This window comes from Leucopleurus acutus (assembly GCF_964270905.1).
Source record: "Leucopleurus acutus genome assembly, chromosome: 4".
NCBI classification, from domain to species: Eukaryota; Metazoa; Chordata; class Mammalia; order Artiodactyla; family Delphinidae; genus Leucopleurus; species Leucopleurus acutus.
This window is the reverse complement of record NC_139146.1, coordinates 125,179,222-125,202,358: the sequence shown is the minus strand read 5'-3', so window position 1 is coordinate 125,202,358 and position 23,137 is coordinate 125,179,222. Positions and strand designations below refer to the sequence as shown.

Genomic DNA, 23,137 nt, shown 5'->3' with positions numbered 1-23,137 from the left:
TCTTGTGTTAAGGAGTCCTTGTTTTTCGGGGCACACTCGGGATGGTTTCTCCAGTGTCAGTAAGCCTTGGGCTTCACATGAGAAAAATCAGGGTTTAAGCCATGCTGACGGTGGAGTTCTATCATGTAAGCTGTGAGCTTGGCAGTAGTGAGTTATGCTCTGTGGGCAAGTGTGGGCTCTGTGTTAGTATGTTAAGTGGAAAGCCTGATAGGCCAATCAGAAGAGCTTCTTCTACATTCCTGTTTTCAAAAAAAAATTTCATTCAGAGGGTAGATTTTGTTTTTCTCTTTTAAAGGGAGAGGACTTGAGCTTGTTGAATAGGGGCATGTTCAGAGCACGCGAATCCTTGCTCTTTGCAGCGCGCAGATGCCATGGCCAGGAGGGCTGGCCCTTCAAGGGACAGTTAAAACGCTTAGGCATTTTTCATTAGATTTTTTGGGACAATATTGCTAATATTCTTCGTAATTGCCCGAAATTGTTTTGATATATTTGCTCACGTTGGGATTAAAAAAGTCTATCAGTGCATTGTGTTTGAATTCAAATGTCGTTCTGGACCTTGAAGTTATATAGGATGACTCTTTCATCCTCCCAAGAAACTATAAGAAATCCCCTTAGGTTCTTCCATTTTTGTGTTACCAGCCTTCCTGAAGTCCGTGCGCCTTCACTTGTGTTTCCCTTGTCGGGAACCCCTTCCTCCATGTTCACCTGAACACGGCACATCCAGCCTTCTGGTCCTGCTCAACGCTGTCTCGTCCAGAAAGCTTTTCTGAACCTGCTTCACAGCATCTTTCCCTCTTCTGGACTGTGCTCCACCTTGAGTGATATGTGAAACTGTAGGCCCATGGAAGTCAGGCAACCTCTTATTCTTCTTTGGATTCTTAGGTCAAACTGCCTTGGCTGCGGTAATGTCTGATGCAGGTAGAGTGAAGGAATTAGTGTTGGTGGGATTTGACATTGCCGCTTTTTTTCTGGTGATGGTGGTTCCATCACCAGAAAAACTAAAGGAATTTCTCTGGAATACAAGCCGATATTGCTGCATCCTATTCGTCTGAGAGCGTCAGATGCAAAAGTAGTGGCTTTCCCAAGCTTTAAATTTGTAGAACTAATCTAATTAATCAAATTCTGCTATGACCAATCCAGTATATTCATACTGTTATCCATCTAAAAGCATTTTTCATATCAACTAAGGTAATGTTTAGTTCCCGCTTAAGTATCAAGGCGGTTGTAGTTTGGAAGTCATCTGTGAATAAATGTGCAAGATGAGTACACATTGGATATATATGTTTGCCATGTGTTAGGAAATAAAATTATTTTGTTGAAGAAAAAGTGATATTTATATACCAAGTTGCTTAAAGGGTCATAGTTGAGCTTTAAAAAATAGCTTGTTCTCTATGTCAGTGACTATCTTTCTGTTACCAAAGGAGAAAGGGCAGGGGATAAATTAGGAGTATGGGATTAACAGATACACATTACTATATATAAAATATACAACAAGGATTTACTGTATAGCATAGGGAACTATATTCAGTATCTTGTAATAACCTATAATGAAAAAGAATTTGAAATAGAACGTGTATATATGAGAATCACTTTGCTGTACACCTAAAGCTAACAATAGTGTAAGTCAACAATTGTTCAGTTAAAAAAAAACAAACCAGCTTGTTCATGTTCAGAGAACTAATATCTAAATTTATATGGGCACGTTGGTTGGTTTTCTAAATATAGCTACCGTATTGCACAAGCTGGCATTGTCCACTTATGATTGAGGAGGAAAAGGCCTTCATTCCCAGTCTCCCCATTCACTTATCGTTTGTGTGAATTTCTGTTTGGCTTCCTCTTCACCACGTGTAGCATCTGGCCAAGACTGTTACTGCTGGAGACGTCTAGTACTGATTTACTTTTTCATGCTAACTTGTCTTAGAGCTGAAAGGTAGTGCAAAATGTATTTTGTATTTTGCAGGTTTAAAAATCATTTTAAACTATTTTAACATATAGTAGAGTCTAGGAAAACATGTTAAGTCTTTAAACTGTAGATGAGAAGCCATGTTTTACAGTAAAGAGAAAGTTGGGCTGGGAGTAGGAAACACACGCTTAATTACTGGCCTTTTATAGGTTTTTGCATCGTTATTTAACCACTTAACTAAAGGCGTTCTTTATAGCATGTGGACTGTGGTATGATTAAATGTGTAAACGCAATAATATATTTAAAATTCTTTAACGTGCAGATGTAACGTCTTTTGAATGTAAGGTCCTGCTAGTGAGACTAGAAGGAGGGGATGGCTTTGTGTGGTATCAGCGTGTCAGATGCCAGGACGGCCCTCAGTGTCGGCCGCGTGTGGAGTTAAGACAGGTAGAGAAGTCAGGGTGTCAGCAGGGCTCCTGGTTGGGCGGGTTGGCTGTCGCTCACCAGGAGGGGCAGACAGCGCCGTGAACCACTGGGGAGACCGAGGAAGATGCTGAGCTCCATCTTGGATTGTGTTTGGGGGTTCCGGGGGGCCATCTGCGGGCTGGTGTCCACTTCAGATGGAAGCACAAGTCAGAAGCTCAGCAGAGGAGTCCAGGCCACAGATACACAGGCTTGGGAAATGAATCAGTCAGACCACAGAGACCGACCCTGGCTGATTTAAGCAGAAAAGGAATTCATTGAAAAGATGTTGGGCAGCGTACAGAATCTCGAGGAAGACTTAAGAACCAGGCTCAGAAAACAAACAAGCAAGCCGGGGACTTTGCAGCGAGAACCACAGCCAGAGCGTGTCCTGGAAGGAGACTGCTGAGGACGCCCCGGCCCCTGCCGCTCCCCGTCTGTGGTGGCTACTACCCCAGAACAGCCCCACCTCCTTCCTCCCTTGTGGCATCATTAGCCGCTGCCCTGCCCCGGGCCGGTGAGCCTGGCCAAGTCTAGGTCATGTGCTGGCGCCCGGCAGCAAGCTGGGCCACTAAAACTAGGGCGGTTGACCCTCGAGCAACTCGGGTTTGAGCTGTGCAGGTGAACTTAGATGTGCTCTCTTTCTATCGATATGGACTACACGATCCGCAGTTGATGGAACCTGTGGGCGCAGAACCGCAGCTGGGGGCGGATCCTGAGGGCTGACTGTAAAGTGAATGCAGACTTTTGACTGTGTGGGGGCGGAGCCCCTGAGCCCCAGTGTTGTTCAAGGTCACCTGTCATTGGCCCTTTCACAGCTCAGCAGGGGTGACAGTGGCAAATCTGTGAATGTGGTAAGGAAGCTTAGATGCTGGACAGCCAGAAACATCCAGATGTCTGTATGGGAAGCATCAGCCTGTTGGTGATGGGTGAGCCTAAGGGGTGAGTGTGATGGTCCAGAAAGAGTGAGAATTGAGGAAGGGCAGAGGAAGGGGTGACCTGGGAGAGGTGAGCAGGGGGAACCCCAGGGGTGGGAGGAAGACTGGGCGGGACGGCTTAGAAACCAAGGGAGGGCACTCCGGGAGAGAGTAGCCCCGAGAGTGAGTCAGCGCGGTCCCCGAGGTCACAGCTTGTTATCCCTGGAGACCTTAGCAAGAGCAGTCTCGGTGAGGGAGGGGGCGATGCGGGAGAGAAGGGGGCCAGAGGCAGTGTGGGGAGGGGCTCTGAGCCGGGTTCACGGTCCCCTTCAACCACCGGCTGCTAAGTGGGCTACATGGGCTTCAGCAGGTCACTTTGGCGCTCAGCGCGTCTGTGGTCCTGTATGTGGAAGCGGGGTACTAACAGTGCCCACGGGGTGTATGGGGTTACACGGGGTAATCGAGCGCTCAGCGCGTCTGTGTCCCTGTGTGTGGAAGCGGGGTACTAACAGTGCCCACGGGGTGTATGGGGTTACACGGGGTAATCAAGCGCTTGGTACAGCATCCGTGCGCTGTAAGTGCTCAGTAGACCTGCTCGCGGTCATCGGTACTCTCACCGGCAGCTTGCTGCGAAGGGCAGAGAGGGCTTGGAGCGGGTGAGAAGCATCAGGGCCTCTTCTCAAGTGAAGGGGCGTGAGTTTCACGTGTGTAAGTGGACGAGAAAGACAGCGCGGGTAAGGAGATGGTGAAAACCCTGGGGAGGGCAGGATGGGGCTGGGAGGCCCTGGAATCAGCCCAGGACCCACGCAGAAAGGCGAGGTAGGGGTCGTCTTTGAGAGAAGGAACACCTCCTCTGGATGGAGAAGGACATCGGCAACTCAGGGGGCGGACTGCTGTGGAGGACTTTTGTCCTGTCCTTGGAGGGGTTGGCCGTCACTGCGCCAGGTGGCTTGAAATCCCAGATCTCTTGTCAGTGAGACCGCCTCCAACAGACCACTGTTGGTACTGCTCCAAGGACTTTCCTTGACTTTGATTTTGAAGCCCAGGGCTTCTATAGTAGAAGAAACTAGGAAAATCGTCTACTACCAAATGACTTTTTTCCCCTCTGGGAATTTAATGGGGAAGAATACGGGTTTCTGCCTCCATTTCCCCCTCCCCCCCGTGCCTCTTGGCTTGCGGCTTGCGGGGTCTTAGCTCCCCAACCAGGGATTGAACCTGTGCCCTTGTCGGGGAGAGCGCGGAGTCCTAACCACTGGACCGCCGGGGAGTCCCTCTGCCTCCATTTTTAAGCTGTTCTTTGCGAATAGTTAATTTACCGGGAAGAATGACATTTCTAACTTAAGTAGACATGCCTGTGTATTTCATATTTTTTTCCTTTCAGTAGACTTCTGGGGAGAAGTAATTTTTAAATTAAAAGTAAAGCAGAACACAGTTTGTACTACCAAAATTATGATGTAGAATTTTATAACTCGTGTAGTTACAGAACTCATTTCATAAATCATGCAGCCTGGGCCGTTTGTTCTTCAACTGAAGGCCCTAGAGCTGGTACCAATGGGTCCGAGGGGTACTCAGGGCAGCGTCAGTGCCATTGGTGGGGCTGTGCAGGCCTTGCCCTGCGGTGGCCAGTCTGACTGTGGGCAAGATTCCTAAGGGCTGCTGCAGGCTGGGGCTTCTTATATCTGTACAGCGGTGGGTTCCAGTTCCATTGCATAAGGGAGAAGTACTGAATTCCTCCATGGTTCCTGGGAATAGCAGCTGAGTCCTAGAAGTCCCTCTTTCCTGCTCAGGGTCCAAGGGGATTAACAATGCAGTGGCCTTGTCAGTGGCAGTGCCTTCTCAGTCTCAGGGCTGCGCTCCCGTCTGCGCTCTCCTTCCTCCCTGCTCACACTGCCCCGCCCAGCTTTGTGCTCCCCACTCTGCATCTGGCTGGAGCCACCAGATGCTCAGAGGGTGTTCTCCAAAGTGACCTGTGCTTCCTCAAGTTGTTAGCTTGGCTGGAGGTGCCTTGGTTCAGTTTCCATTGAGGGTTGCTGTCGGTGGAGCCCCAGCCCTCGAAGCCTTTCCTGACTCTTTCAGTAAGTTTCTCCTCCCCTGCGCTTCGAACTCTCTTGATCTTTGAGTTTTGCCTGTTGGCACACAAGCCTGGCCCGGCCTCCTGGATCACGATCTTCAGGGGAGACTCTTCTGACCCGGCCGCCCGCGCCCCGTGCAGCTGGGCCACACCGAATTCAGCCGAGGGCTGTGAGGCAGGGGCCCGAGCCCCTGGGCCCTGATGCTCGTTTTCAAGAGGAGGAGCATGGCATCTGAAATGATGTGTTTTGGTTGGATAACATTTGTGAATGGCAAGAACAGTTGGTTATAGTTAATTCATTTTTATATCCAAGTTACTGGATTGAATTTTCTTAAAGGGTGTGTCTGATATTCGCAGATCGATTTAATTTTCCTAGGAAGGAGGACTGGGCATCCGAGTGCTTTTCTAAGGATCTTGGCATCATCCAGCCCAGCCCCCTCGATTTTCTGAAGAGGAGACGAAGTCTTGTGTCACATGGGAGCTCCTGGCTGGGACCTGACCCAAGGTCTTCTCGTTTCTAGTGAAATTTCTGTCCTCTTACTAGCCACTTTTTCGAACTGTGTTTCTTTGTTTTATATACAGAGAAAAAAGGTGGCCAAAGTTAAAAAAGAGAGAGAGAAAGAAGATAAAAAAGTCAGGTAATCTTAAGCAAAGGTATTCTTTCAAAAAAGCATGTGTGGAATTCCTTGTCCACATTTCCTGAAGCTGAGGGAAGGCGCGACTCTTTGCAGGAGGAGGGCATCTTCAGAATAAGTGGGCATGGGATGGGGTCCATATAACAAGAGTGCCTCGCCTCAGTTTGCTGTCAATTTTATGTCTTATTTCTGTGCCTCGTTCCTGCTGTAGAAGCAGAACAGGCTCGCTCTTATTTTTCTCATTTAATAAAGGGCTTTTCCTTGTAATCATCTTGCAGATGGGGAAAGGGTGAAAGTTAGAAATACATGGCATGAATTTATAATTTAGTTTTACAAGATGCATGCCTTTATTTTATGGCAGATGTGGGGACTCCTAAGAGTACAAGAGGCCAGGTGGACTTCCACATAAAAGAATCAGCCGTATTGTTAAGGGTACAGATGTGAAGAGGGTAATGCTGATTTTTGAGAGCAAAAGGAAAGGGAAGACAGTGTATCTTTTATTTCTGAAGCTCTTGAGGCTTAAGTTATTTCTTTGATGTTGTCGATTTAGAAATGAAAACTTTGGCATCTTTAAACACAGTGTGATTTCCTATGATTTCCTAGCTAGCACTGATATTTGAGGATAATTGTTGATGTCCATAGTTGACTAAATTTTGGCAGTTTGCTGCTTTTTTCCCCCTTCAGTCTTTAATACTCGAGGTCATAGGTATGTGCGTGAGATCCTTCCAGGTCAGTACCTGTGTCTAAAATGGTTTTATCTATGGGAACTAACTTTCTAACTCATATAGTGATGTTAAATCTCCTTGTACAACTTGATCTGGTTTCCAGATTGTAAAGTCAAGTGAGCTGAAACTGACCAAATGAGAAAGATAAATCTGTTCTGTGACTTTTAGGAAAAAATACTGACATGGTTTTATTTCTCCATTGTGAGGTCAAAAAATAGTTTCTTTGAAGTTTCTACCATACTGCTTAAATGTCTCATTTTCACTGGGTATGAAAAACTTCCTGCTCGTGGGTTTTAGAAAACTCTGTTATGGTGTGAGACAGCCCAGGTTTATATTTCACTTGTTCTATTCAGAGATAATTACTACTACCCCATTTGGGACTTCTAAATCCTGAGGTCAGCTCTGACTCCACACTCAGTTGGCCTCTCCATCTGTTCTCATTGCTTTTGCTGTTAGATGACAGTCATCCTCTTAGTAACACGATCTAATATTTATTGCACTTAACTATGTGCCAGGCGTGTAGCAAAGGCATTATTATTTCATTTTAACCTCATGATAACTATAAGGTGGATACCGTTGTTATTTTCATGTTACAGATACTAAGGCTGGGACTTCCGAGAAGTTAAGTGACGGCTTTGGGTCTCAGCTCTGAAGCCCTGCCCCTGTCCTGGCAGGTGACACTGCCTTGGTTCCTTGGGTAGGTCATGTGAACTTGGATGGACTTGAACTCCATGCAGGGTTCAGGTTTCTGACCTGGATAGACAGATCTGCATTGGAATTTTGGCTGTGCCTCTTAGTGACTATGTGATCTTGGGTGAATTACTTAAATCCTCCAAAACCTCGTCTTCATTCAGAAGTTGTGTGTGAAATCTGATGATAAATCCACTTTCAGTACCCAAGGCAGGAAGAAGACTCTCATTAGTTATTTTGCTTTTTACTAATACAGTAGCCTGACTTTTCTAAGATCATTCTTGGCATGTGAAGTTGCCTGTTTTCTTTTCCTTCTGGAATGCTGAGCCCTGACCATCTCTGTCTGGAGTGGGGGTGACTGCGGTGTGTCTGATGTTGGCACCTCTTTATGTCGCCTCCTGTGGCTCTTTAAAATATTTCTGGAGGCAACTGGGTGTGTGTTTGTGGCCTTTTTTTGCAAGCAAGTCATGGAGTTAGTACTGGCCTTTTGGGGCTTGAGAGAGACCAGTAAATAGCATACCTCTCACCTGCCCGAGCTGGACACGAGGGAGGAGGTTGGCAGATGGACACTGAGGTCACCTTTATTATTAATACAGTTGATGCTGAGGTAGAATAAAGGAGATACAGATAAGAGATAACAGAGAAAGGATTCTTAGGAGAGGGGATGGGGGAAGGGAAGCTTACACAGAGGCAGAAAAGTGGAGAGAGGAAGAAGAGATTGCAACCAGGATTCTTCCTATGAGATGAGGATCTTGGAAGGGGTTCTCTGTATTGTTTGCACCTTCAAGAAAAATGGGAGAGGGGCTTGCTGAAGGTTATAGCGTTTCTGTGGGCCGGCAAGTTTCAAACTCAAATGTCTATTCCTGGACCAGCCTCTGGACTGTGCTTGCTGGAGGGCTACTTTGCGGGAGGAGAACATGGAAAGATTGTATTTTGGAAAACTTACTTGAGTCTCTGAAAACAGTTATGCATGCTACATTTAGGAGCTTCTCCAGTTAAGTATTTTTGGAGTACATGGCTTTTAAAATGTCCTGTGACACTAAGTGAAGACAGAGAAAGACAAATATATCGCTTATATGGGGAATCTAAAAAAAAAAAAAAAAAAAGATACAAATGAACTGATTTACAAAACCAAAACAGACACACAGACTTAGAGAATGAATTTATGGTTACCAGGGGAGAGGGATGGGGGAGGAGGGATAGATGGGGAGTTTGGGGTTGACAAGTATACACTACTATTTTTAAAATAGATAACCAACAAGGACCTACTGTTTTCTTTTTTTAAAAAAGAATTTCTTAAAAGAAATGTCGTATGACAGTTAATACTTTCTTGATACACACACGTGTATATATTTTATATTTATATATATTTTTACATATATTTTGTATTTTAAGTCTTTAAGTATGTGTATATATTGTTATAGCTTATTTTTTAATGTCTTTATATGTTTTTTAGTATTTTAATTTCTGGCTTTTGGTTCTGAAGGAAAATGAAATCATAGTAATGATTAACAACTGCTGAAAATATGACCTGCCGTATGAGATTTTATTTGATTGTTAATCTTAAAAATACAGACCTGGTGATGGTTTCAGCCTTTGGGAGCAACCCTGGCTATGCTCCTGATCCTTTCCCTGTTACAACTTGTCTAACGAATGTGGAGGCCGAAGCTCCCTCCCTCTGCAACCCCTTACCCTCAGCTCCCGCCCTTGTGTGTCTTTTCTTGATTTGGGGTTTGTGAAAATAGATATGTTTCCTGAATTCGCCCAGAAATGAAGCCTATCAAAAATTAAATCTATCTCCATTTTTTATCTGAATGCTTATAGAATCTATATATTTGGTATGAAGTTATACTAACCATAATCTAAGAGTATCTTGAATTTTTGCAGCTGTAGAATTATATTAGGCTTCAGATAATTCAGCTTTAACATTTAAAATCTAGTTCCGACTCCTTTATAAGGGAGTAAAATTATATCTTATGAGAGCTATCGGCCTAAGTATATCCTCTTAACTCAGCATTCAAATTTTAAAAGTACAACAAAAATTAATCTGTCTTGTCTTGTCTTTTTTAGCTTCTCAGACAAGCTATTTAGTGGAAAAGCTTTACATTTTCAGCCATCAGTTCTAGATTTTGGAGTTCAGTAAGTATCTTCTCTTTATAATTTTTAGTAATTTATTATTTACACTCTTTGCTTTCAGAATATCTCTTATGTATATGTATGATATTAAATATATTTTAAATATATAGATAATATCAAGAGAGATTGATCCTAGAACTTGTTAAAAGGAACATTTTTGTGAAAAGGAGAGTGTAAGAGTTGTTTTAGCCCTTTCTTTAGTTTTTAATGAATGTACCGTATAATTTAAGTCGATAGTAAGTCCTTGTTTTTCTGAAACAAAGCAGGTTATTTTATAACGAAAAACTCTACATATTGATGGTTTCTGAATTTTTAAAATTAGATTCACTTATTCACTCAGTTTTTACTGCTCCTTATGCTTTGGGATTCAAAACTGTACATACATCAGTTACTATGATTGAGGCTTTGGAAACAAGTTAAGTGGGGAAGACAGCATGGAAGCTGTAATTCCTTGTAGTACATCTTGTTGAGAACCATGAGATGAAAGGGATGTGATCTGAGTGTCCGTTGAGGGACTGATCTGGGAACTCAGAGAAATTAAGGAAGAGAAGGGTGAAGCTGTGCTCAGGAGGGAACTTCAGGACTCATGTTGGTTGTAATGAAGTGTTAAGACTCCCTGGATGCAGAATTTTGCTGCACTGAGTAGATGTAATTTCATGTTAGTAGAATTTTGAGGTGGAAGTAAAAGAGTGTTTCAGGATTAAAAACTCTGCTTGTTTTAGCAGCCTGGAACATCACTTCAGTTTTATGAAGAACTTTTTTCAGTTACAAGAAAAGTTATGTGAGTGAAATAACAGTGGTGCTAGGAGAGCATCTGGGGTGAGTTAGTGGTGGTCTCCTGGTGTGCTCTCCTTTATTCATCTGGTTTCCTTCTTTCCATTTCCTTCTGATGATCAAAATATCAGAGCAGCCATGAAGAATAATGAATTTTAAATTTAAAAGCACATTGTTGAGCTTTTTAAGGAGAGTCTGTTAAAGGAAGAAGTGATAAAAGTGCGAAGGGAGCTTGCTGATTTTACAAGAGTCTGGGCGCCTACTTTTTCGTTTTTGAATTTTTATATTTTTATTCTTAGGTAAAGAATGAGGTTTTATAATCAAACCTCACTGATTTCAAATTCTGAGTTTACCTTGCTTTTGTCAAAAGTATTGTAAAAAGAAATTTCAGTGCAGAACCTACTTTAAAGTGTATGTTACAGATTGGTAGATATAACAAGATGGATAGTAGTAAATACACTTAGATTAGGATAACAATTCCAGTTCATGCGACACTGGCTGTCCATAGTATATTTACTCTTCAGTAATATAAAAATATCCTACAGTCGTCAGTGCACATGATTGTATGTATGTATGTATTATCTGTGTATGTTAATTAGCTCTGCACATCAATTTCTGGTTCTAATAGCCGGAAGCATGTTGAAAAGGAATGTTTAAAGTTCTTGATTTGAAAAGGTTACTGAGTTTTAGACTTGAATCACCTTTGGATAATTCAGTTTTGTTTATGTAGTAGTTTATAGTTCTTAAAGCACAATCTTGTCTCTTGTGAGTTGAGTCTTAACCGCAGTCCTGGAAGGATATTGGAGGTAGGTGTTGTCTAAGAGAGAGAATCATTTCCAAATATCTCTGTATTGGAGCATGTACTACAAATGCTCATATATTTGTTGCTGAGAAGTAATGCAGTTTTCCCAAGGTCATTTTACTGGAAGTGACAGAGTAAATCTTTTGATTTCTAAGCCAGCACGTACCATGCTATTTTTCTCATAATTGAGATCCAGGATATGGTTATGGGAATAAATTATTTTTGCTGAAGTTAAAAAAAAACTCAATAATAACAAAATATAGCCTAAATCAGAACACTTTAAAAAAATTAGTCAAGTTTTACCTTGCATCTAACAAACGGTCTAATCCATAGGCATTAGACACACATTTTAACCAGAGAGTTCTCGTTTCTTCACTGCCCTAGGTCAGGTTTTGCTATTGTTTATTTTGGCGTTGACCTTGAGCAAACCTCATTCCTTCTCAGAGTTCTGGTTTCCCTCTAGGTTGCAGAATCAGGATCATGTTATTCAGTTGCCCCCTGCCTACTTCTTAGGGTTTATGTTAAGGGTTAATATTCTGCTGGTCCTGAAATTAAACGTGCTAATCATTCATAAGAAATTTTAATCATTCTTTTGTAGTATTAAATTAATAGAGTATCTTCCAGTTGTCACTAGTGAAGGAAATTCTTATCCTCATAACACTTCTAAAAATAGAATTAAAAAAAAATAGGATAAAAATAGTACTGTGGTGACTAGGTTTCAGCCAGCATTCTCTGTTAGGTCTGATGAGGTTTCTGGTGGACACAGCCACTGGTCTCTGTTACATTGCAGTTTTGTGGTCTTATTTTTTAAGGTGTTTCTCGGGGAGACATTTGTATCCTATGAAACTAAAAATCTTGTATTCCAATTGTGTGAAGGAAACAAAAGGTTTGAGGATAAGTATTAATAACTGCTGATTGATTCATATTATTCACGTAAAACCTAAAATCATGGAAGTTCTTATTTATTTAATTTGAGGGAAAAGGCAGATGTGAGCCTAGTACTCCTGACACAGGGCTTTCTGAGGTGCTATGATAGTATAAAAAATTTTTAGTTGTTTTATTTAAGAACACTCTAAAAAAAAATCAACGTTTTAATCACACTTATTGTATTTTATTTGTAACTGGCTGTTAAGGACTTTTAAAATACATATTGGACATACTGAGTCTCCAACTAAGACTTGTGATTAAAAGTAGAAGGAAAAGCTGAAAGAAAAATTCCAAGGATTTGATGACACTAATACAGTATTTTGGAAATCCTATTGTATATAAGAGAAACAGCATGCACTTAATTTTTCCTAAAGCACATGTTTTTTTTTAATATTCAACTGTGAACCCCTAGTTTTTTTTTTTTTTTTTTTTGGTTGTTGTTGTTTTCTGCGGTACAGCGGGCCTCCCACGGCTGCGGCCTCTCCCGCCGCGGAGCACAGGCTCCGGACGCGCAGGCCCAGTGGCCACGGCCCACGGGTCCAGCCGCTCCGCGGCACGCGGGACCCTCCCGGACCGGGGCACGAACCCGCGTCCTCCGCATCGGCAGGCGGACTCTCAACCACTGCGCCACCAGGGAAACCCTGAACCCTTAGTTTTTAATATAAGAGAAATTGGAACAAAATCAGAAAAACACAAACATAATGTAGATGATTTTTTTTCCTGTATTTAGAATATAGTTTCACTTCTAAGCCATACTAAAGAGAACCGTTTATTTGGGCCTCTGCCACTGAGGGTGTTAAAACTGGAAAGATGACTGAAGTGAAATTTTTGCTGGCTCTCTATTTATCACAACACGGTTTAACTGGAGTGAATTTGGTATTGGGTAGTAGCAATCAGAGTAAAGGATTCGAGGGAACATTGCAGGTAGCTCCAGGCAGCTGGGCTAGAAACTGGCCCCTTTCCTCTTGAAGTTCCTTTGTCAGAGCCCACCTTGTAGATGGAGAGCCCTGCGGAAAAGATTCAACATCAAGGTTTCCATTAGTTAGGGTATTTGCTGAAGAGCAGAGATTCTTAACTCTGAGGGTCATGAAAAGTTTTGAAAGTATGTATAACACTTTTGTGTGCATGTTTGTGGATGGAGGAGCCAAAGCTTTCATTAGAGTTTTCTGAAAGACTCATGCTTTCAATGGATAACAGCCAAAGCTAGAAAGTGCTGCAGAGCTTTCATTTTTCTCGGAAGAATGGTGTTTAACAATTAAGTTTTCTTTTATAAGACTTAACACAGTCTCTTTGCCAGTTGAAATCCATTCCCCCCAAAAGTATCTTTAAATGTATTACTCAGAAAATGAACCCTAAGAAGATTGGCTCTTTCTATGAGTACAGTTTCTTATCTAAACATATTTCCATTTGCATTAGAGACCCATGTCAGACAGATACCTAGTTCCCCCTAGGTGTTTTTTGGGAAGCATTCAATGGCCTCGATGGGTTGAATTCTTCTAATACAAAAATCAGTTGGGGTGCTACTGTGGGTTGGCGTGAGTGTCTTGTAAAAGAAAGGATTAAAAAATTTTTTTGACTGTTGTGGATAGAATGCTTTATTAACAATAGGATTGTTGCTTTTAACTTTGTAATGAAGTTCAACCGCTTTCTGGGTTTAGAGTGTATATATGGATGGATGGATGGATGATTTTGTTTATAACCATACAATCCCTTGCGTTTTTTCCTTGTTCCCCTCCTAGGTTCCTGGGACACCCTGCAGCAAAGATTCTCTATGCGTATAACCCTAGCAGGGAGAGCGAGGTCGTGGTGAATTCCGTGTTTACAGCTGCGGGACATTTTCATGTGCCTCCCGTTCACTGCAGGGTGAGTGTGGACGCGTCTTGGAAGCTGTGCTGTGGCGGGCTGCCAGCTTTTCTTGCTTTCTTTGCCTGTAGTTTGTTCACTTTCTGTTGCCTGTCTCCCCTTTTTCTGCTACCCAGACGCTTTCCTTCTATGTGTTTGCTTTAGCATTTATTTTTCCAGTTGTTCAGATTCATAATTTTGGTGGCTTTTGATTATGTGGGAAAAAAAAGTTTAACGAATTTAAACTAGGTAGTAATGCGTGTGTATTCAATACGACTTTCTCATACTTAAAGAACCTTAATATTACTTGTCTCGTAGTGACTACCAGTGCTGAAGCATTTAGTAACTAGTACAAGTTTACAGTGGTGATCTCTTCACCTGGCGAGCGTGCTAGGATGGTTAGGACTCTTTTCTAAATACAGGCCTAAGGGGGGTGGGTGGTTCCTTGTGAAGCTAATATGCACCATAACACAGAGCTCAAAACCCTGATCTTCTAATAGTTTTAATTTAATTTAATTTTTTAAAAAATCATTTACTTTTTTGGCTGCGTCAGGTCTTCATCGTGGCAAGCGGGCTCTTCGTCGTGGTGCGCGGGCTTTTTGTTGCGGAGCGCGGGCTTCCCTCTGGTTGTGGCGCGTGGGCTCAGTAGTTGTGGTGCGTGGGATTAGTTGCCCCGCGGCATGTGGGATCTTAGTTCCCTGACCAGGGATTGAACCCGCGTCCCCTGCATTGGAAGGTGGATTCTTTACCACCGGACCATCAGGGAAGTCCCTAATAGTCTTAATTTTACTAATTCAATTTAACTTTAATTTTTAAACTTTTAAAAGGTCTTTAACTTTGAATGAAGATCCAGGTTACTACTAGAGTTTATTTTCCTTACTATCCCCATTATTTTTTAATACTGGGACTCAGGAAGTGGAGTAAGGGGGAGCCCAGTATTTTGATCATGACAGTCCATCCAGATAAACGCTGTCCCTGACTTTTACTAAGTAGCAACATGTCGCTACACCGGTGGTTGTCTTTACTTAAGTGGAGGTGGAAGTGTGTTAGACACAGGCCCTTGAACACATGGGGGAGGAAGAGGAGGATAAAGGAAAGGTATGAGGCACGTGGCTCCACTCGGGGTGAAAGCTGTCTTGCCCTAAGTCCGCGGTGCGTTCTTTGATATTTTCTCTTAGATTGTTGGATATTGATCTGTTTGGACATTCTCGGGGATTCATGATATGCATAAATCAAGGGTGCAAGAATACGCAAATATCTGTTAACAGGAATTGTCAAGAAGAAAGTCTGTGAAAGACAGTTTGTCAAAGAGGGGCCATTCCAAGTGGCTAATGAGGTAGCTTTCTTTCAGGTAATTCCAGCAATGGGGAAAACGTCCTTCAGAATTATTTTCTTACCTACTGAAGAAGGAAGCATTGAAAGTTCTTTATTTATTAATACCTCCTCACATGGAGTTCTTTCTTATCATGTAAGTAGCTTTTTCTGTTGGTCATGTAATTTGGCTGTTGACGTAATGAAGGAGTTTGGGTGTTAAAGAAAAGCCTTTTGGAAATGTTGCCACCTAGTTTATGTCATTCAAGTATAAGGCTGCTTAGTTGATGTCCAGCTAACCAGCCCTCCTCCTTCCTCTGCCTCACGGGCCAGGTGGCCATCTTTCGTGCAAAGTGCACGGCTGGAATGCACCTTGGATCTCGAAAGGGTATCAGAACAAAACAGAGAAATCTATCCGACGGTTTTCTAGTATAAAATATAATGGGGTTTCAAAACTCATGATGCTCATCTCCACAAGGAAGCTTGTGAGGGCGGCCCCTGGGGGTTTTGCTTCCTCCTCTCCCGGGCTCAGGCCTGTTTCTGCTCTGGGGACACGGACTGCATGCTTGGGGGCCCGTTCCCAGGGAGCTCCCTATTCTGGCAAAGCACTGGGGAGTGAGTGAGAGGAGTCATTTTGTTGTTGGTCACAGAAATAGTCGGGAATCTTTATCTTAAGCGGTATCTGTGACATCTTTCTTTTAAGTGCCAAGATCTATCACTTTGGTGGCTAATTCTTACAGGATTTCATGTAACTCGTGGTCCCATATCAGAAAAGTTGTCTATTTCTGAAGAGATTTGCCGCATTGAGGAACATTCAGCTTAAGTACAGCAACTTTTGTTGCATTTTTGTTTTTTGGGGACGAAGATAAATATAATAATTGGATTAATAGTCTTGACGGCCAAGTTGACGAACACAGATTTCCTTTGGAAAGGTATTTCAGCACGATGTCAAATGTGTTTCAAAAGTAATAGTTTTTTTTTTTTTTCCCTGCAGGTATCGGGCATTGGCACTCGCAGAATCTCTGCAGAAGGGTCTGTAAAACAGCTACCAAATGCTTACTTTCTGCTTCCACAGGTCCAGAGCGTTCAACTTGCACAAACACAGGTGATTTTAGTAGGACATTTATTTTGAATGCTGATAAATACCAAACTTTGTAGCCTCTACATTTATGTGTCTTACACAGAGTGCAGACAGACCTTTTTACCTAGTCAGAAGTGGGATTTTAACATGTTCCGCTTTTGGAAAGAATCCTGGTACATATGGAAATAATGTATGTATGTAAAGTGTCAGTGAAATCCGTATACTTCTTTTTAACGGCTGTATAGTCGACGGTGTTGATATTCCATAGTTTGCTTAGCCCTGTTGTTGGTCATTTGCAGGGTGTCCAGTTTTTCATTATTTTTACCATTAGGCCGTGTACATATTTTACAGGTTTCTTTATTTCTCTTTTGGACTACGTGTTTCCTTGGGGTGTATTTTGTAAAGAGGATTCTGTAGTTAAAGACTACCAACCGGTTTATAGGGCTTGTTAATCTCGCCAGGGTGCTTTTCAGGGAGCCAGACCCTCCCTGGTCACTGGTAATGACATTCCTGCAAGCGTCTTTCCCTCTCCCCGCCCTCCTACCATGAGTCCTGCCTGGGTGTGGCTCAGGGGAGAGAAATGTTTTCAATGTCTTTGTAGGTATATAATGGAACCTTAAAATTCTTTTAATGCGTATTTCATTAATCGCTTATAGGGTTGGCTGTTTTTTCCCTTCGATTATTTATATTTCTCTGCAACTGTGGATAGCTGTTGAAATTCCAAAAGCACTTGACCCAGCATATTCTGAAGCTTACCACCTTACCTACCCTTTCTTTTTTTTTTTTTTTTTTTTTTTGCGGTACGCGGACCTCTCACTGTTGTGGCCTCTCCCGTTGCAGAGCACAGGCTCCGGACGCGCAGGCTTAGCGGCCATGGCTCACGGGCCCAGCCGCTCCGCGTCATGTGGGATCTTCCCGGACCGGGGCACGAACCTGCGTCCCCTGCATCGGCAGGCGGACTGTCAACCACTGTGCCACCAGGGAAGCCCTACCCTTTCTTTTTAATGAATAACTAAAGCCCACTGCTCGGACTTCTTCTAGGTCATGGTAACCAGGCTTTCCTTCACCATCAGTTTCACTGCGCCTCTGCTCTGGGCCAGGCATGAGTCTGGCACCTCTGTCTCCATGGAGCTCTCATTCCAGTGGAGAGAGAAGCAAAATTAATTTACCTGTAATGTAATGTCTGGGTGCTTTGCCACCCAATAGGTCATTCTTAGGGATTTAACATACTGTTTCCATTTTTTTATAAAATGGAATAGCCCTTCCTCAGGATTTTAAGGAAGATTTCTTTTTATTTGCAAATTTGGATTTGGTTTAAGTTCTAAAACCAGTGGGACTGTATTGAAAAGTTTTAGGCTGGAGACTGCTGTGATCTGACCTGCATTTTGTAAGGGCTTGGAAGGCCTAGAGAAAGTTTAATTTGCATGTGCTGACAGCGAGGGCTTTTCCTGTGAGCACTTTCAGCCTTATCTTGGGGCTGTCCTTCAGCGGGGGGAGAGGGAGGGCAGCTGGGAATGGCCAGGTTTCTCTGGTGACTGAGAGCTTTGAGTGCCTGGTGCCATGTTAGTGGTGATAAAAGCATTGAAACCGAGGCAGGTGTTCAGATTACCTTAGTTAATGCTGTTAATTTAAGGATACGTGGAATTAAGGGCCTCAGAGGCCTTGGTGTGATGAGAGCGTGCCTGCCATCCACTCTTCCTGGCAGATCCCGTCCTTGCCGTGGTGCCCTCTGCCCTGCCCCACATCCAGGCCATCCTCATCTGGGTCACTGTAGCAGCCCCTTAACGGGTCTACCAGCATCTGCTTCAGCCCTTTCAAGTCCTCTTCCCCAAAATGCAAGTTGGACCTCGTCAGTCACCTGCTCTCCGTGCATTCCCGTAGGATTTAGGACTTAAACGGAACCCTTCGTGTGGCTGGAAGGCCTTGCGCGGTCTGGCGCCGTCCCTCCCCCGCCTTCCTCCCTCTGCTGCTCACACTTCTTCCCCTCCTGCCCCTGGACCTCTGTGCCTGCCGTTTCCCCAGACGCCCCTCCCCCAGCTTTTCTCACAGTTAACCCTCACTTCATCCTTCCTTTCTCATCTTGAGTTCTCCAAGGATCTTGCTGTCTCTCCCATTCAGTTCCAGACCTCGGTTGGCCCGCAGTACAACTGACTTCCTTCCCCCTTAGGACTCGTATCCGGTGAAATAATCCCACGCCCACATAGTGTGTTTACTTAGCCACTCTCTCTTTCACTCGTGGAATTTAAGACCCACGAAAGTGGGGGCCACCTGACTTGGCTTTCCATATCCTCCCGGCCCAGCCCGGGGCCTGCCGTTGGAGGGGCCCATGAACTTGGGCTGAGGCGAGTTTCGGCCAGCTCCCCCTATCACGGCGGTGACTTGGCTTTTCTTGTATCTGCTTTAGCTGGTACGAAACTCTGTTTTGTTTCTTTTTTCCTTTTTTGCATTTTTATCTATATTTAGCAGCTTTATCGAGATATGATTCACATGCAACAAAATTCACCCACTTAAAGTATACCCGCACTGGCTGTTAGTATACTCACAGAGTTGTGCAGCAGTCACCACTCTCTCACAGTCTAATTTTAGAACATTTTCTTTGCCTTAGTCCCTGGCAACTGTTACTCTATTTTCTGTCTCTATAGATTTGTCTATTTTGGACATTTCATGTAAATGAATTGTGTGGTCTTTTGTGATTGGCTTCTTTCACTTAGCATAGTGTTTTCAAGTTTCATCCATGTTATCAGTTTTTCCTGCCTTTTTATTGCCAAATGATACATTGTATAGGCATATACCACATTTTGTTTAAACATTTATCAATTGGTTTCATTTTTTGGATTTGTTTTAGTTTTTTTGGCTTTTATGAATAATGTCGCTGTGAACATTCATGGACAAGTTTGTGTGGGCGTATGTCTTCTGTTCTCTTGGGTGTGTATGTAAGGGTGGAATTTTGCTGGGTCATGTGGTAATTCTATGTCTCACATTTTGAGGAATTGTCAAACTGTTTTCTAAAGTGTTATCATTTTACAATCTCACCAGCAATATATGAGGATTCCAGTTCTCTGCGACTTTGCCAAGGCTTGTTATTTTCTGTTTTTTTGTTGTTGTTTTGTTTTTTATAGCCATCCTAGTGGGTGTGAAGTGATACCTCATGTGGTTTTTATTTGCGTTTCCTTAATCACTAATGATGTTGAGTGTCTTTCCATGTGCTTTTTGATAAGTTTTGTATCTTCTTTGGAGAAATGTCTATTCAGATCCTTTGCCCAGTTTTTAATTGGGTTATTTGTCTTTTTATTGTTGAGATGTAAGTGTTCTTTATATATTCTAGATAGTAGACTTTCATCAGGTACATGGTTTGTATGTATTTTTCTCCCGTTCTTTAGGTTGTCTTTTTATTTTTAATTTTGATGAAGTCCAGTTCACCTGTTTTTTATTTGGTCACTTATGCTTTTATTGTCAAATCTAACAAGGTCCAAGGTTGTAAAGATTTACTCCTGTGTTTTCTTCTGAGTTTTATAGTTCATCCCTTGTAGTGAGGTCTGTGACCCATTTTTACTTCATTTTAGTGTATAGTGTGAGCTCGGGATCCAAGTTCATTCTTTTCGTATGCATTTCCAGTAATCCCAGTACCATTTGTTGAAAAGACAGTTCTTCCCCCATTGGAATGTCTCGGCGTTCTCCTTGACTGTCTCAGCTTCAGCTCTGTTCCCAATGGTAGATTCTCTCGATTTTCATTTATACTGGGATCTATGAGTTTAGTCAAGTCACTGTCTAAGGCTGCCCCTGTTGAGCATAGCTCCCCCATCAGTCAGTCAACAGTTAGTTATTAGATATCATTTCTTGAATGTTCCAGGAAGTGATAGGGCAGTGAACACAGCACAGTGTCCCTGCTCTTATGACGTGACAATGTAGAATACATTTCAGAGTTTGAAGGTAAAGCTCAATTTTTTTGACTGATCTTTTGTTGGAACCCAGTATTGAGAGGTCTAAATATCAAAAAATATTTCTTAAAAGGCAATTGTTTAAATTTCTTTCATTTTTACAGTGATTCAGAAAAAGAAACTTTAAAGTCTTTTTTTCAAGGCTTACTACACCTAGAAACAAAAACAAAAACCTACAAAATTTAGACTTAAGAAATAATTATGGCATTCCTCAGAAAAAATCCTGACTATAATATTTTCGCATTTAAACTGCACACATAAAATGCGTTCAAGTTGTGTTTTAAGTGGCTGTAAGGTTGCTGGCTGTCCTTTTCCAGAAAGGAGTATCTTTATTTTGATATTCTTTCTGTCCCGTGTTTTTGTCTACCTTTTGCCCGTGGTCCAGAACCCATAATCTGGGGTGGGTGCTGAGTTCAAGAGGTCTCTTCTCTCAACGGGGAAGGAGGGTGGGGGAAGGAGTGCTCATGACTGAATCTTCTCCAGAACAGAGCTGGAAAGTGCATCTGGTAGAAAGCTAAAGAGCGAGAAGGTTTAGGCAGAAATGAATATGTCCTGAGTCTTTCAGATACAGGGATTGTCACTGGCCTTTGCTCACACATACTTAAAATTGCTTCCTAAGGTAGCAACTAGAAAGTTACGTAATCAGCACACTTCGGCTCACTTACCCTTGCAGCTTACCGCATGATACCTCACACAGAGGGACTGTGGCAGCACTTGGTCTTGTCTCCTGAGCTGCTAAAAGATTCTGTTAGCTATGACAAAATCAAATTTAAATAATGCTAGTAAAAAACCCATGGATTTATTTTAGGGATACAAACTGGAGGAAAAATTAAGTACTTCCATGAGGGTCAAAAGCCAGTTTCCTCCCGCTGTCTGTCTTTTTCCAAGCCTGTGCTCCTTCCACTGAGCTCACTGTCTCTCGTTGGATCGCTAAATGAACACCTGTAAAGCCCCAGGACAGAGCCCAACCCCAGGTCACAGAGTATAACTTTACTAAAGCCCCCTGAAAAGGGCATTGTCTTATATTTCATCCTCCTTTTCTGAAAGAGCATACATTTAGGGAAAATGGTCAGATGAAATATGTCCGTTTTATTTGATCTTATTTCTATGGATAGGGGCAAAAAGAGTGTGACTATTTATAATGTCATAGAGATTGTACTTGGTTCAAGACCTCAGTTTGTTTTTTGGAATAACAAAAAAAAAAAATGTGTCCCTCTTGTGAAATAAACTAGGGTGCCCGTGAAAAAAATTGTTGGGTTATCTCAGTTTTTCTGTAGTATGAGCTCATTCCAGTCCTTTTGGTTCGTGTCCATCCATATCTTACTTTTGCATTTTTCCTGCTCAGTCGAACTGGATTAAATGGCTCACTCTTCTGCTGAAGCCAAGAGTGTGTGTGTGACTAGTCTTCTGTCTAAATTCCTGCTGGCCAGGAGTTCTCTAGCAGGGGCTGAGTTCAGTGAGAGGAGGGTGTGCATTGCAGCCTCTCTGCTGCACATGTGTGTCTGCTCAGGGGAAGAAGGGGGCAGACATGAGGAATTAATTTGCCTTTTCATTTAGTCCTTCTCTTTCATTTGCTTTGACGTTTATGGAGTGAGCGTTCCTAGCAGACGAGACGTCACTATGACAGTGGGTTTAGGTGAGAATCTGAGGTCCCTCTGCTTTTGTTGCAGTCCTGTCATCATTTGGCACCTGGATTATCCCCCAGTCAGGCTTTCTCCCCTCCGGTGCACCTGCTGCGCATGCCGGTGATGTCTTCTTAAACAAAACTATTCGTTATTTCCCTGGTCACTACGCTGCTGGGCCCCTGTTGTTTGCAGGATCCAGCCCAAGCACCCAAGCTTGGCCTACAAGGTCCTTCGTCACCTGGGTCCAGCTTCTTCTCCAGCCTCGGGGGTACCACCCTGCTCTTCTCATCTCTGGCCTCACAAACCTCCCGTCACTGCTAGACCATGCCATCCTTTTGTACAGACTGTCTCCCCTTCATAAGCTTTTCCCCCGTTCTGACTCCACTTTTACTTCTAATTCTGTCCCTTGAGCCCCAGTTCAGATATCACCTCCTCTCCAGGTTCCCAGACCAGTCTCTGCTCTGGTCCCACGACGCTTGGTTCAAAGCTGCTTTAACATTTAGTGTCCCGGGCTGTCTCCCGCCACTGCTCTTCCATGAGACTCTCTAGGCCCGGGCCTGTTTCTTTTTCATTTTCATAATCTCAGCATCACCTTAGTGTTTGGTACATGGAGGGCAGCCCCCAGAGTTTTTCATAGGTAGATGAGTCAGTGGGCACCCAAGTTAAGAGCCCCAAATAGCATATCTCCAGTCGTAATATCTAAGATTTGTCTAACTTCACCTTTTCACCACATCAACCAGATGACCTTCAACAGATTTACTACCAGGGCAGGTGGTAATTATTCTTATTTTAGAAATTGTAGAATGGTCTTAGAATTTAGGTTACTTGGTGGAGGTTGAGGACAGAGCTGGGATTGGCAGTCCTGGCTCAGTATGCTTTAAATTTTTTCCCAGGTAATGATTTTCATATTGTTGACTTTGTAATTCATGTTCCAGGAAAGGTATATGCAAAAAAAAATTTTTGGCAGCATTTTTATAAAGGCAAAAACAGTAAAAACAGCCTAAAACCTCAACAGTCGAAAAAGGATTTGATAAATTTAAATATATCAGCATAGTAGAATATTAAGTGCTTCTTCCAAGTTACAATTATGGTGCTTATGTAGAAATGTCTGACAAGCGAATAGTAGAACATAAGCTAGACTGTACTCTATGATTGTAACTGTAAAGTATATGGTGGGATGTAATATGTAAATAGAGTTGTGTTAGGCTCATGAAAAAGTAAGAAGTTTTATTTTTTAATTTTATTTATTTTTATTATTATTATTTTTTTGCGGTACGCGGGCCTCTCACTGTTGTGGC

General features: G+C 42.7%; 1 protein-coding gene across 1 annotated transcript in view; it reads left to right on the top strand.

Annotated features, from left to right (window-relative positions):
• TMEM131L (transmembrane 131 like) overlaps positions 1–23,137 on the top strand; it is a 159,852-nt gene that overhangs the window by 63,228 nt on the left and 73,487 nt on the right. The window contains exons 4-7 of the mRNA XM_082837961.1: positions 9,474–9,542; positions 13,782–13,905; positions 15,236–15,352; positions 16,190–16,300. Coding sequence (XP_082694087.1) covers positions 9,474–9,542; positions 13,782–13,905; positions 15,236–15,352; positions 16,190–16,300 — 421 coding nt within the window. The remainder of the gene's footprint in view (positions 1–9,473; positions 9,543–13,781; positions 13,906–15,235; positions 15,353–16,189; positions 16,301–23,137) is intronic.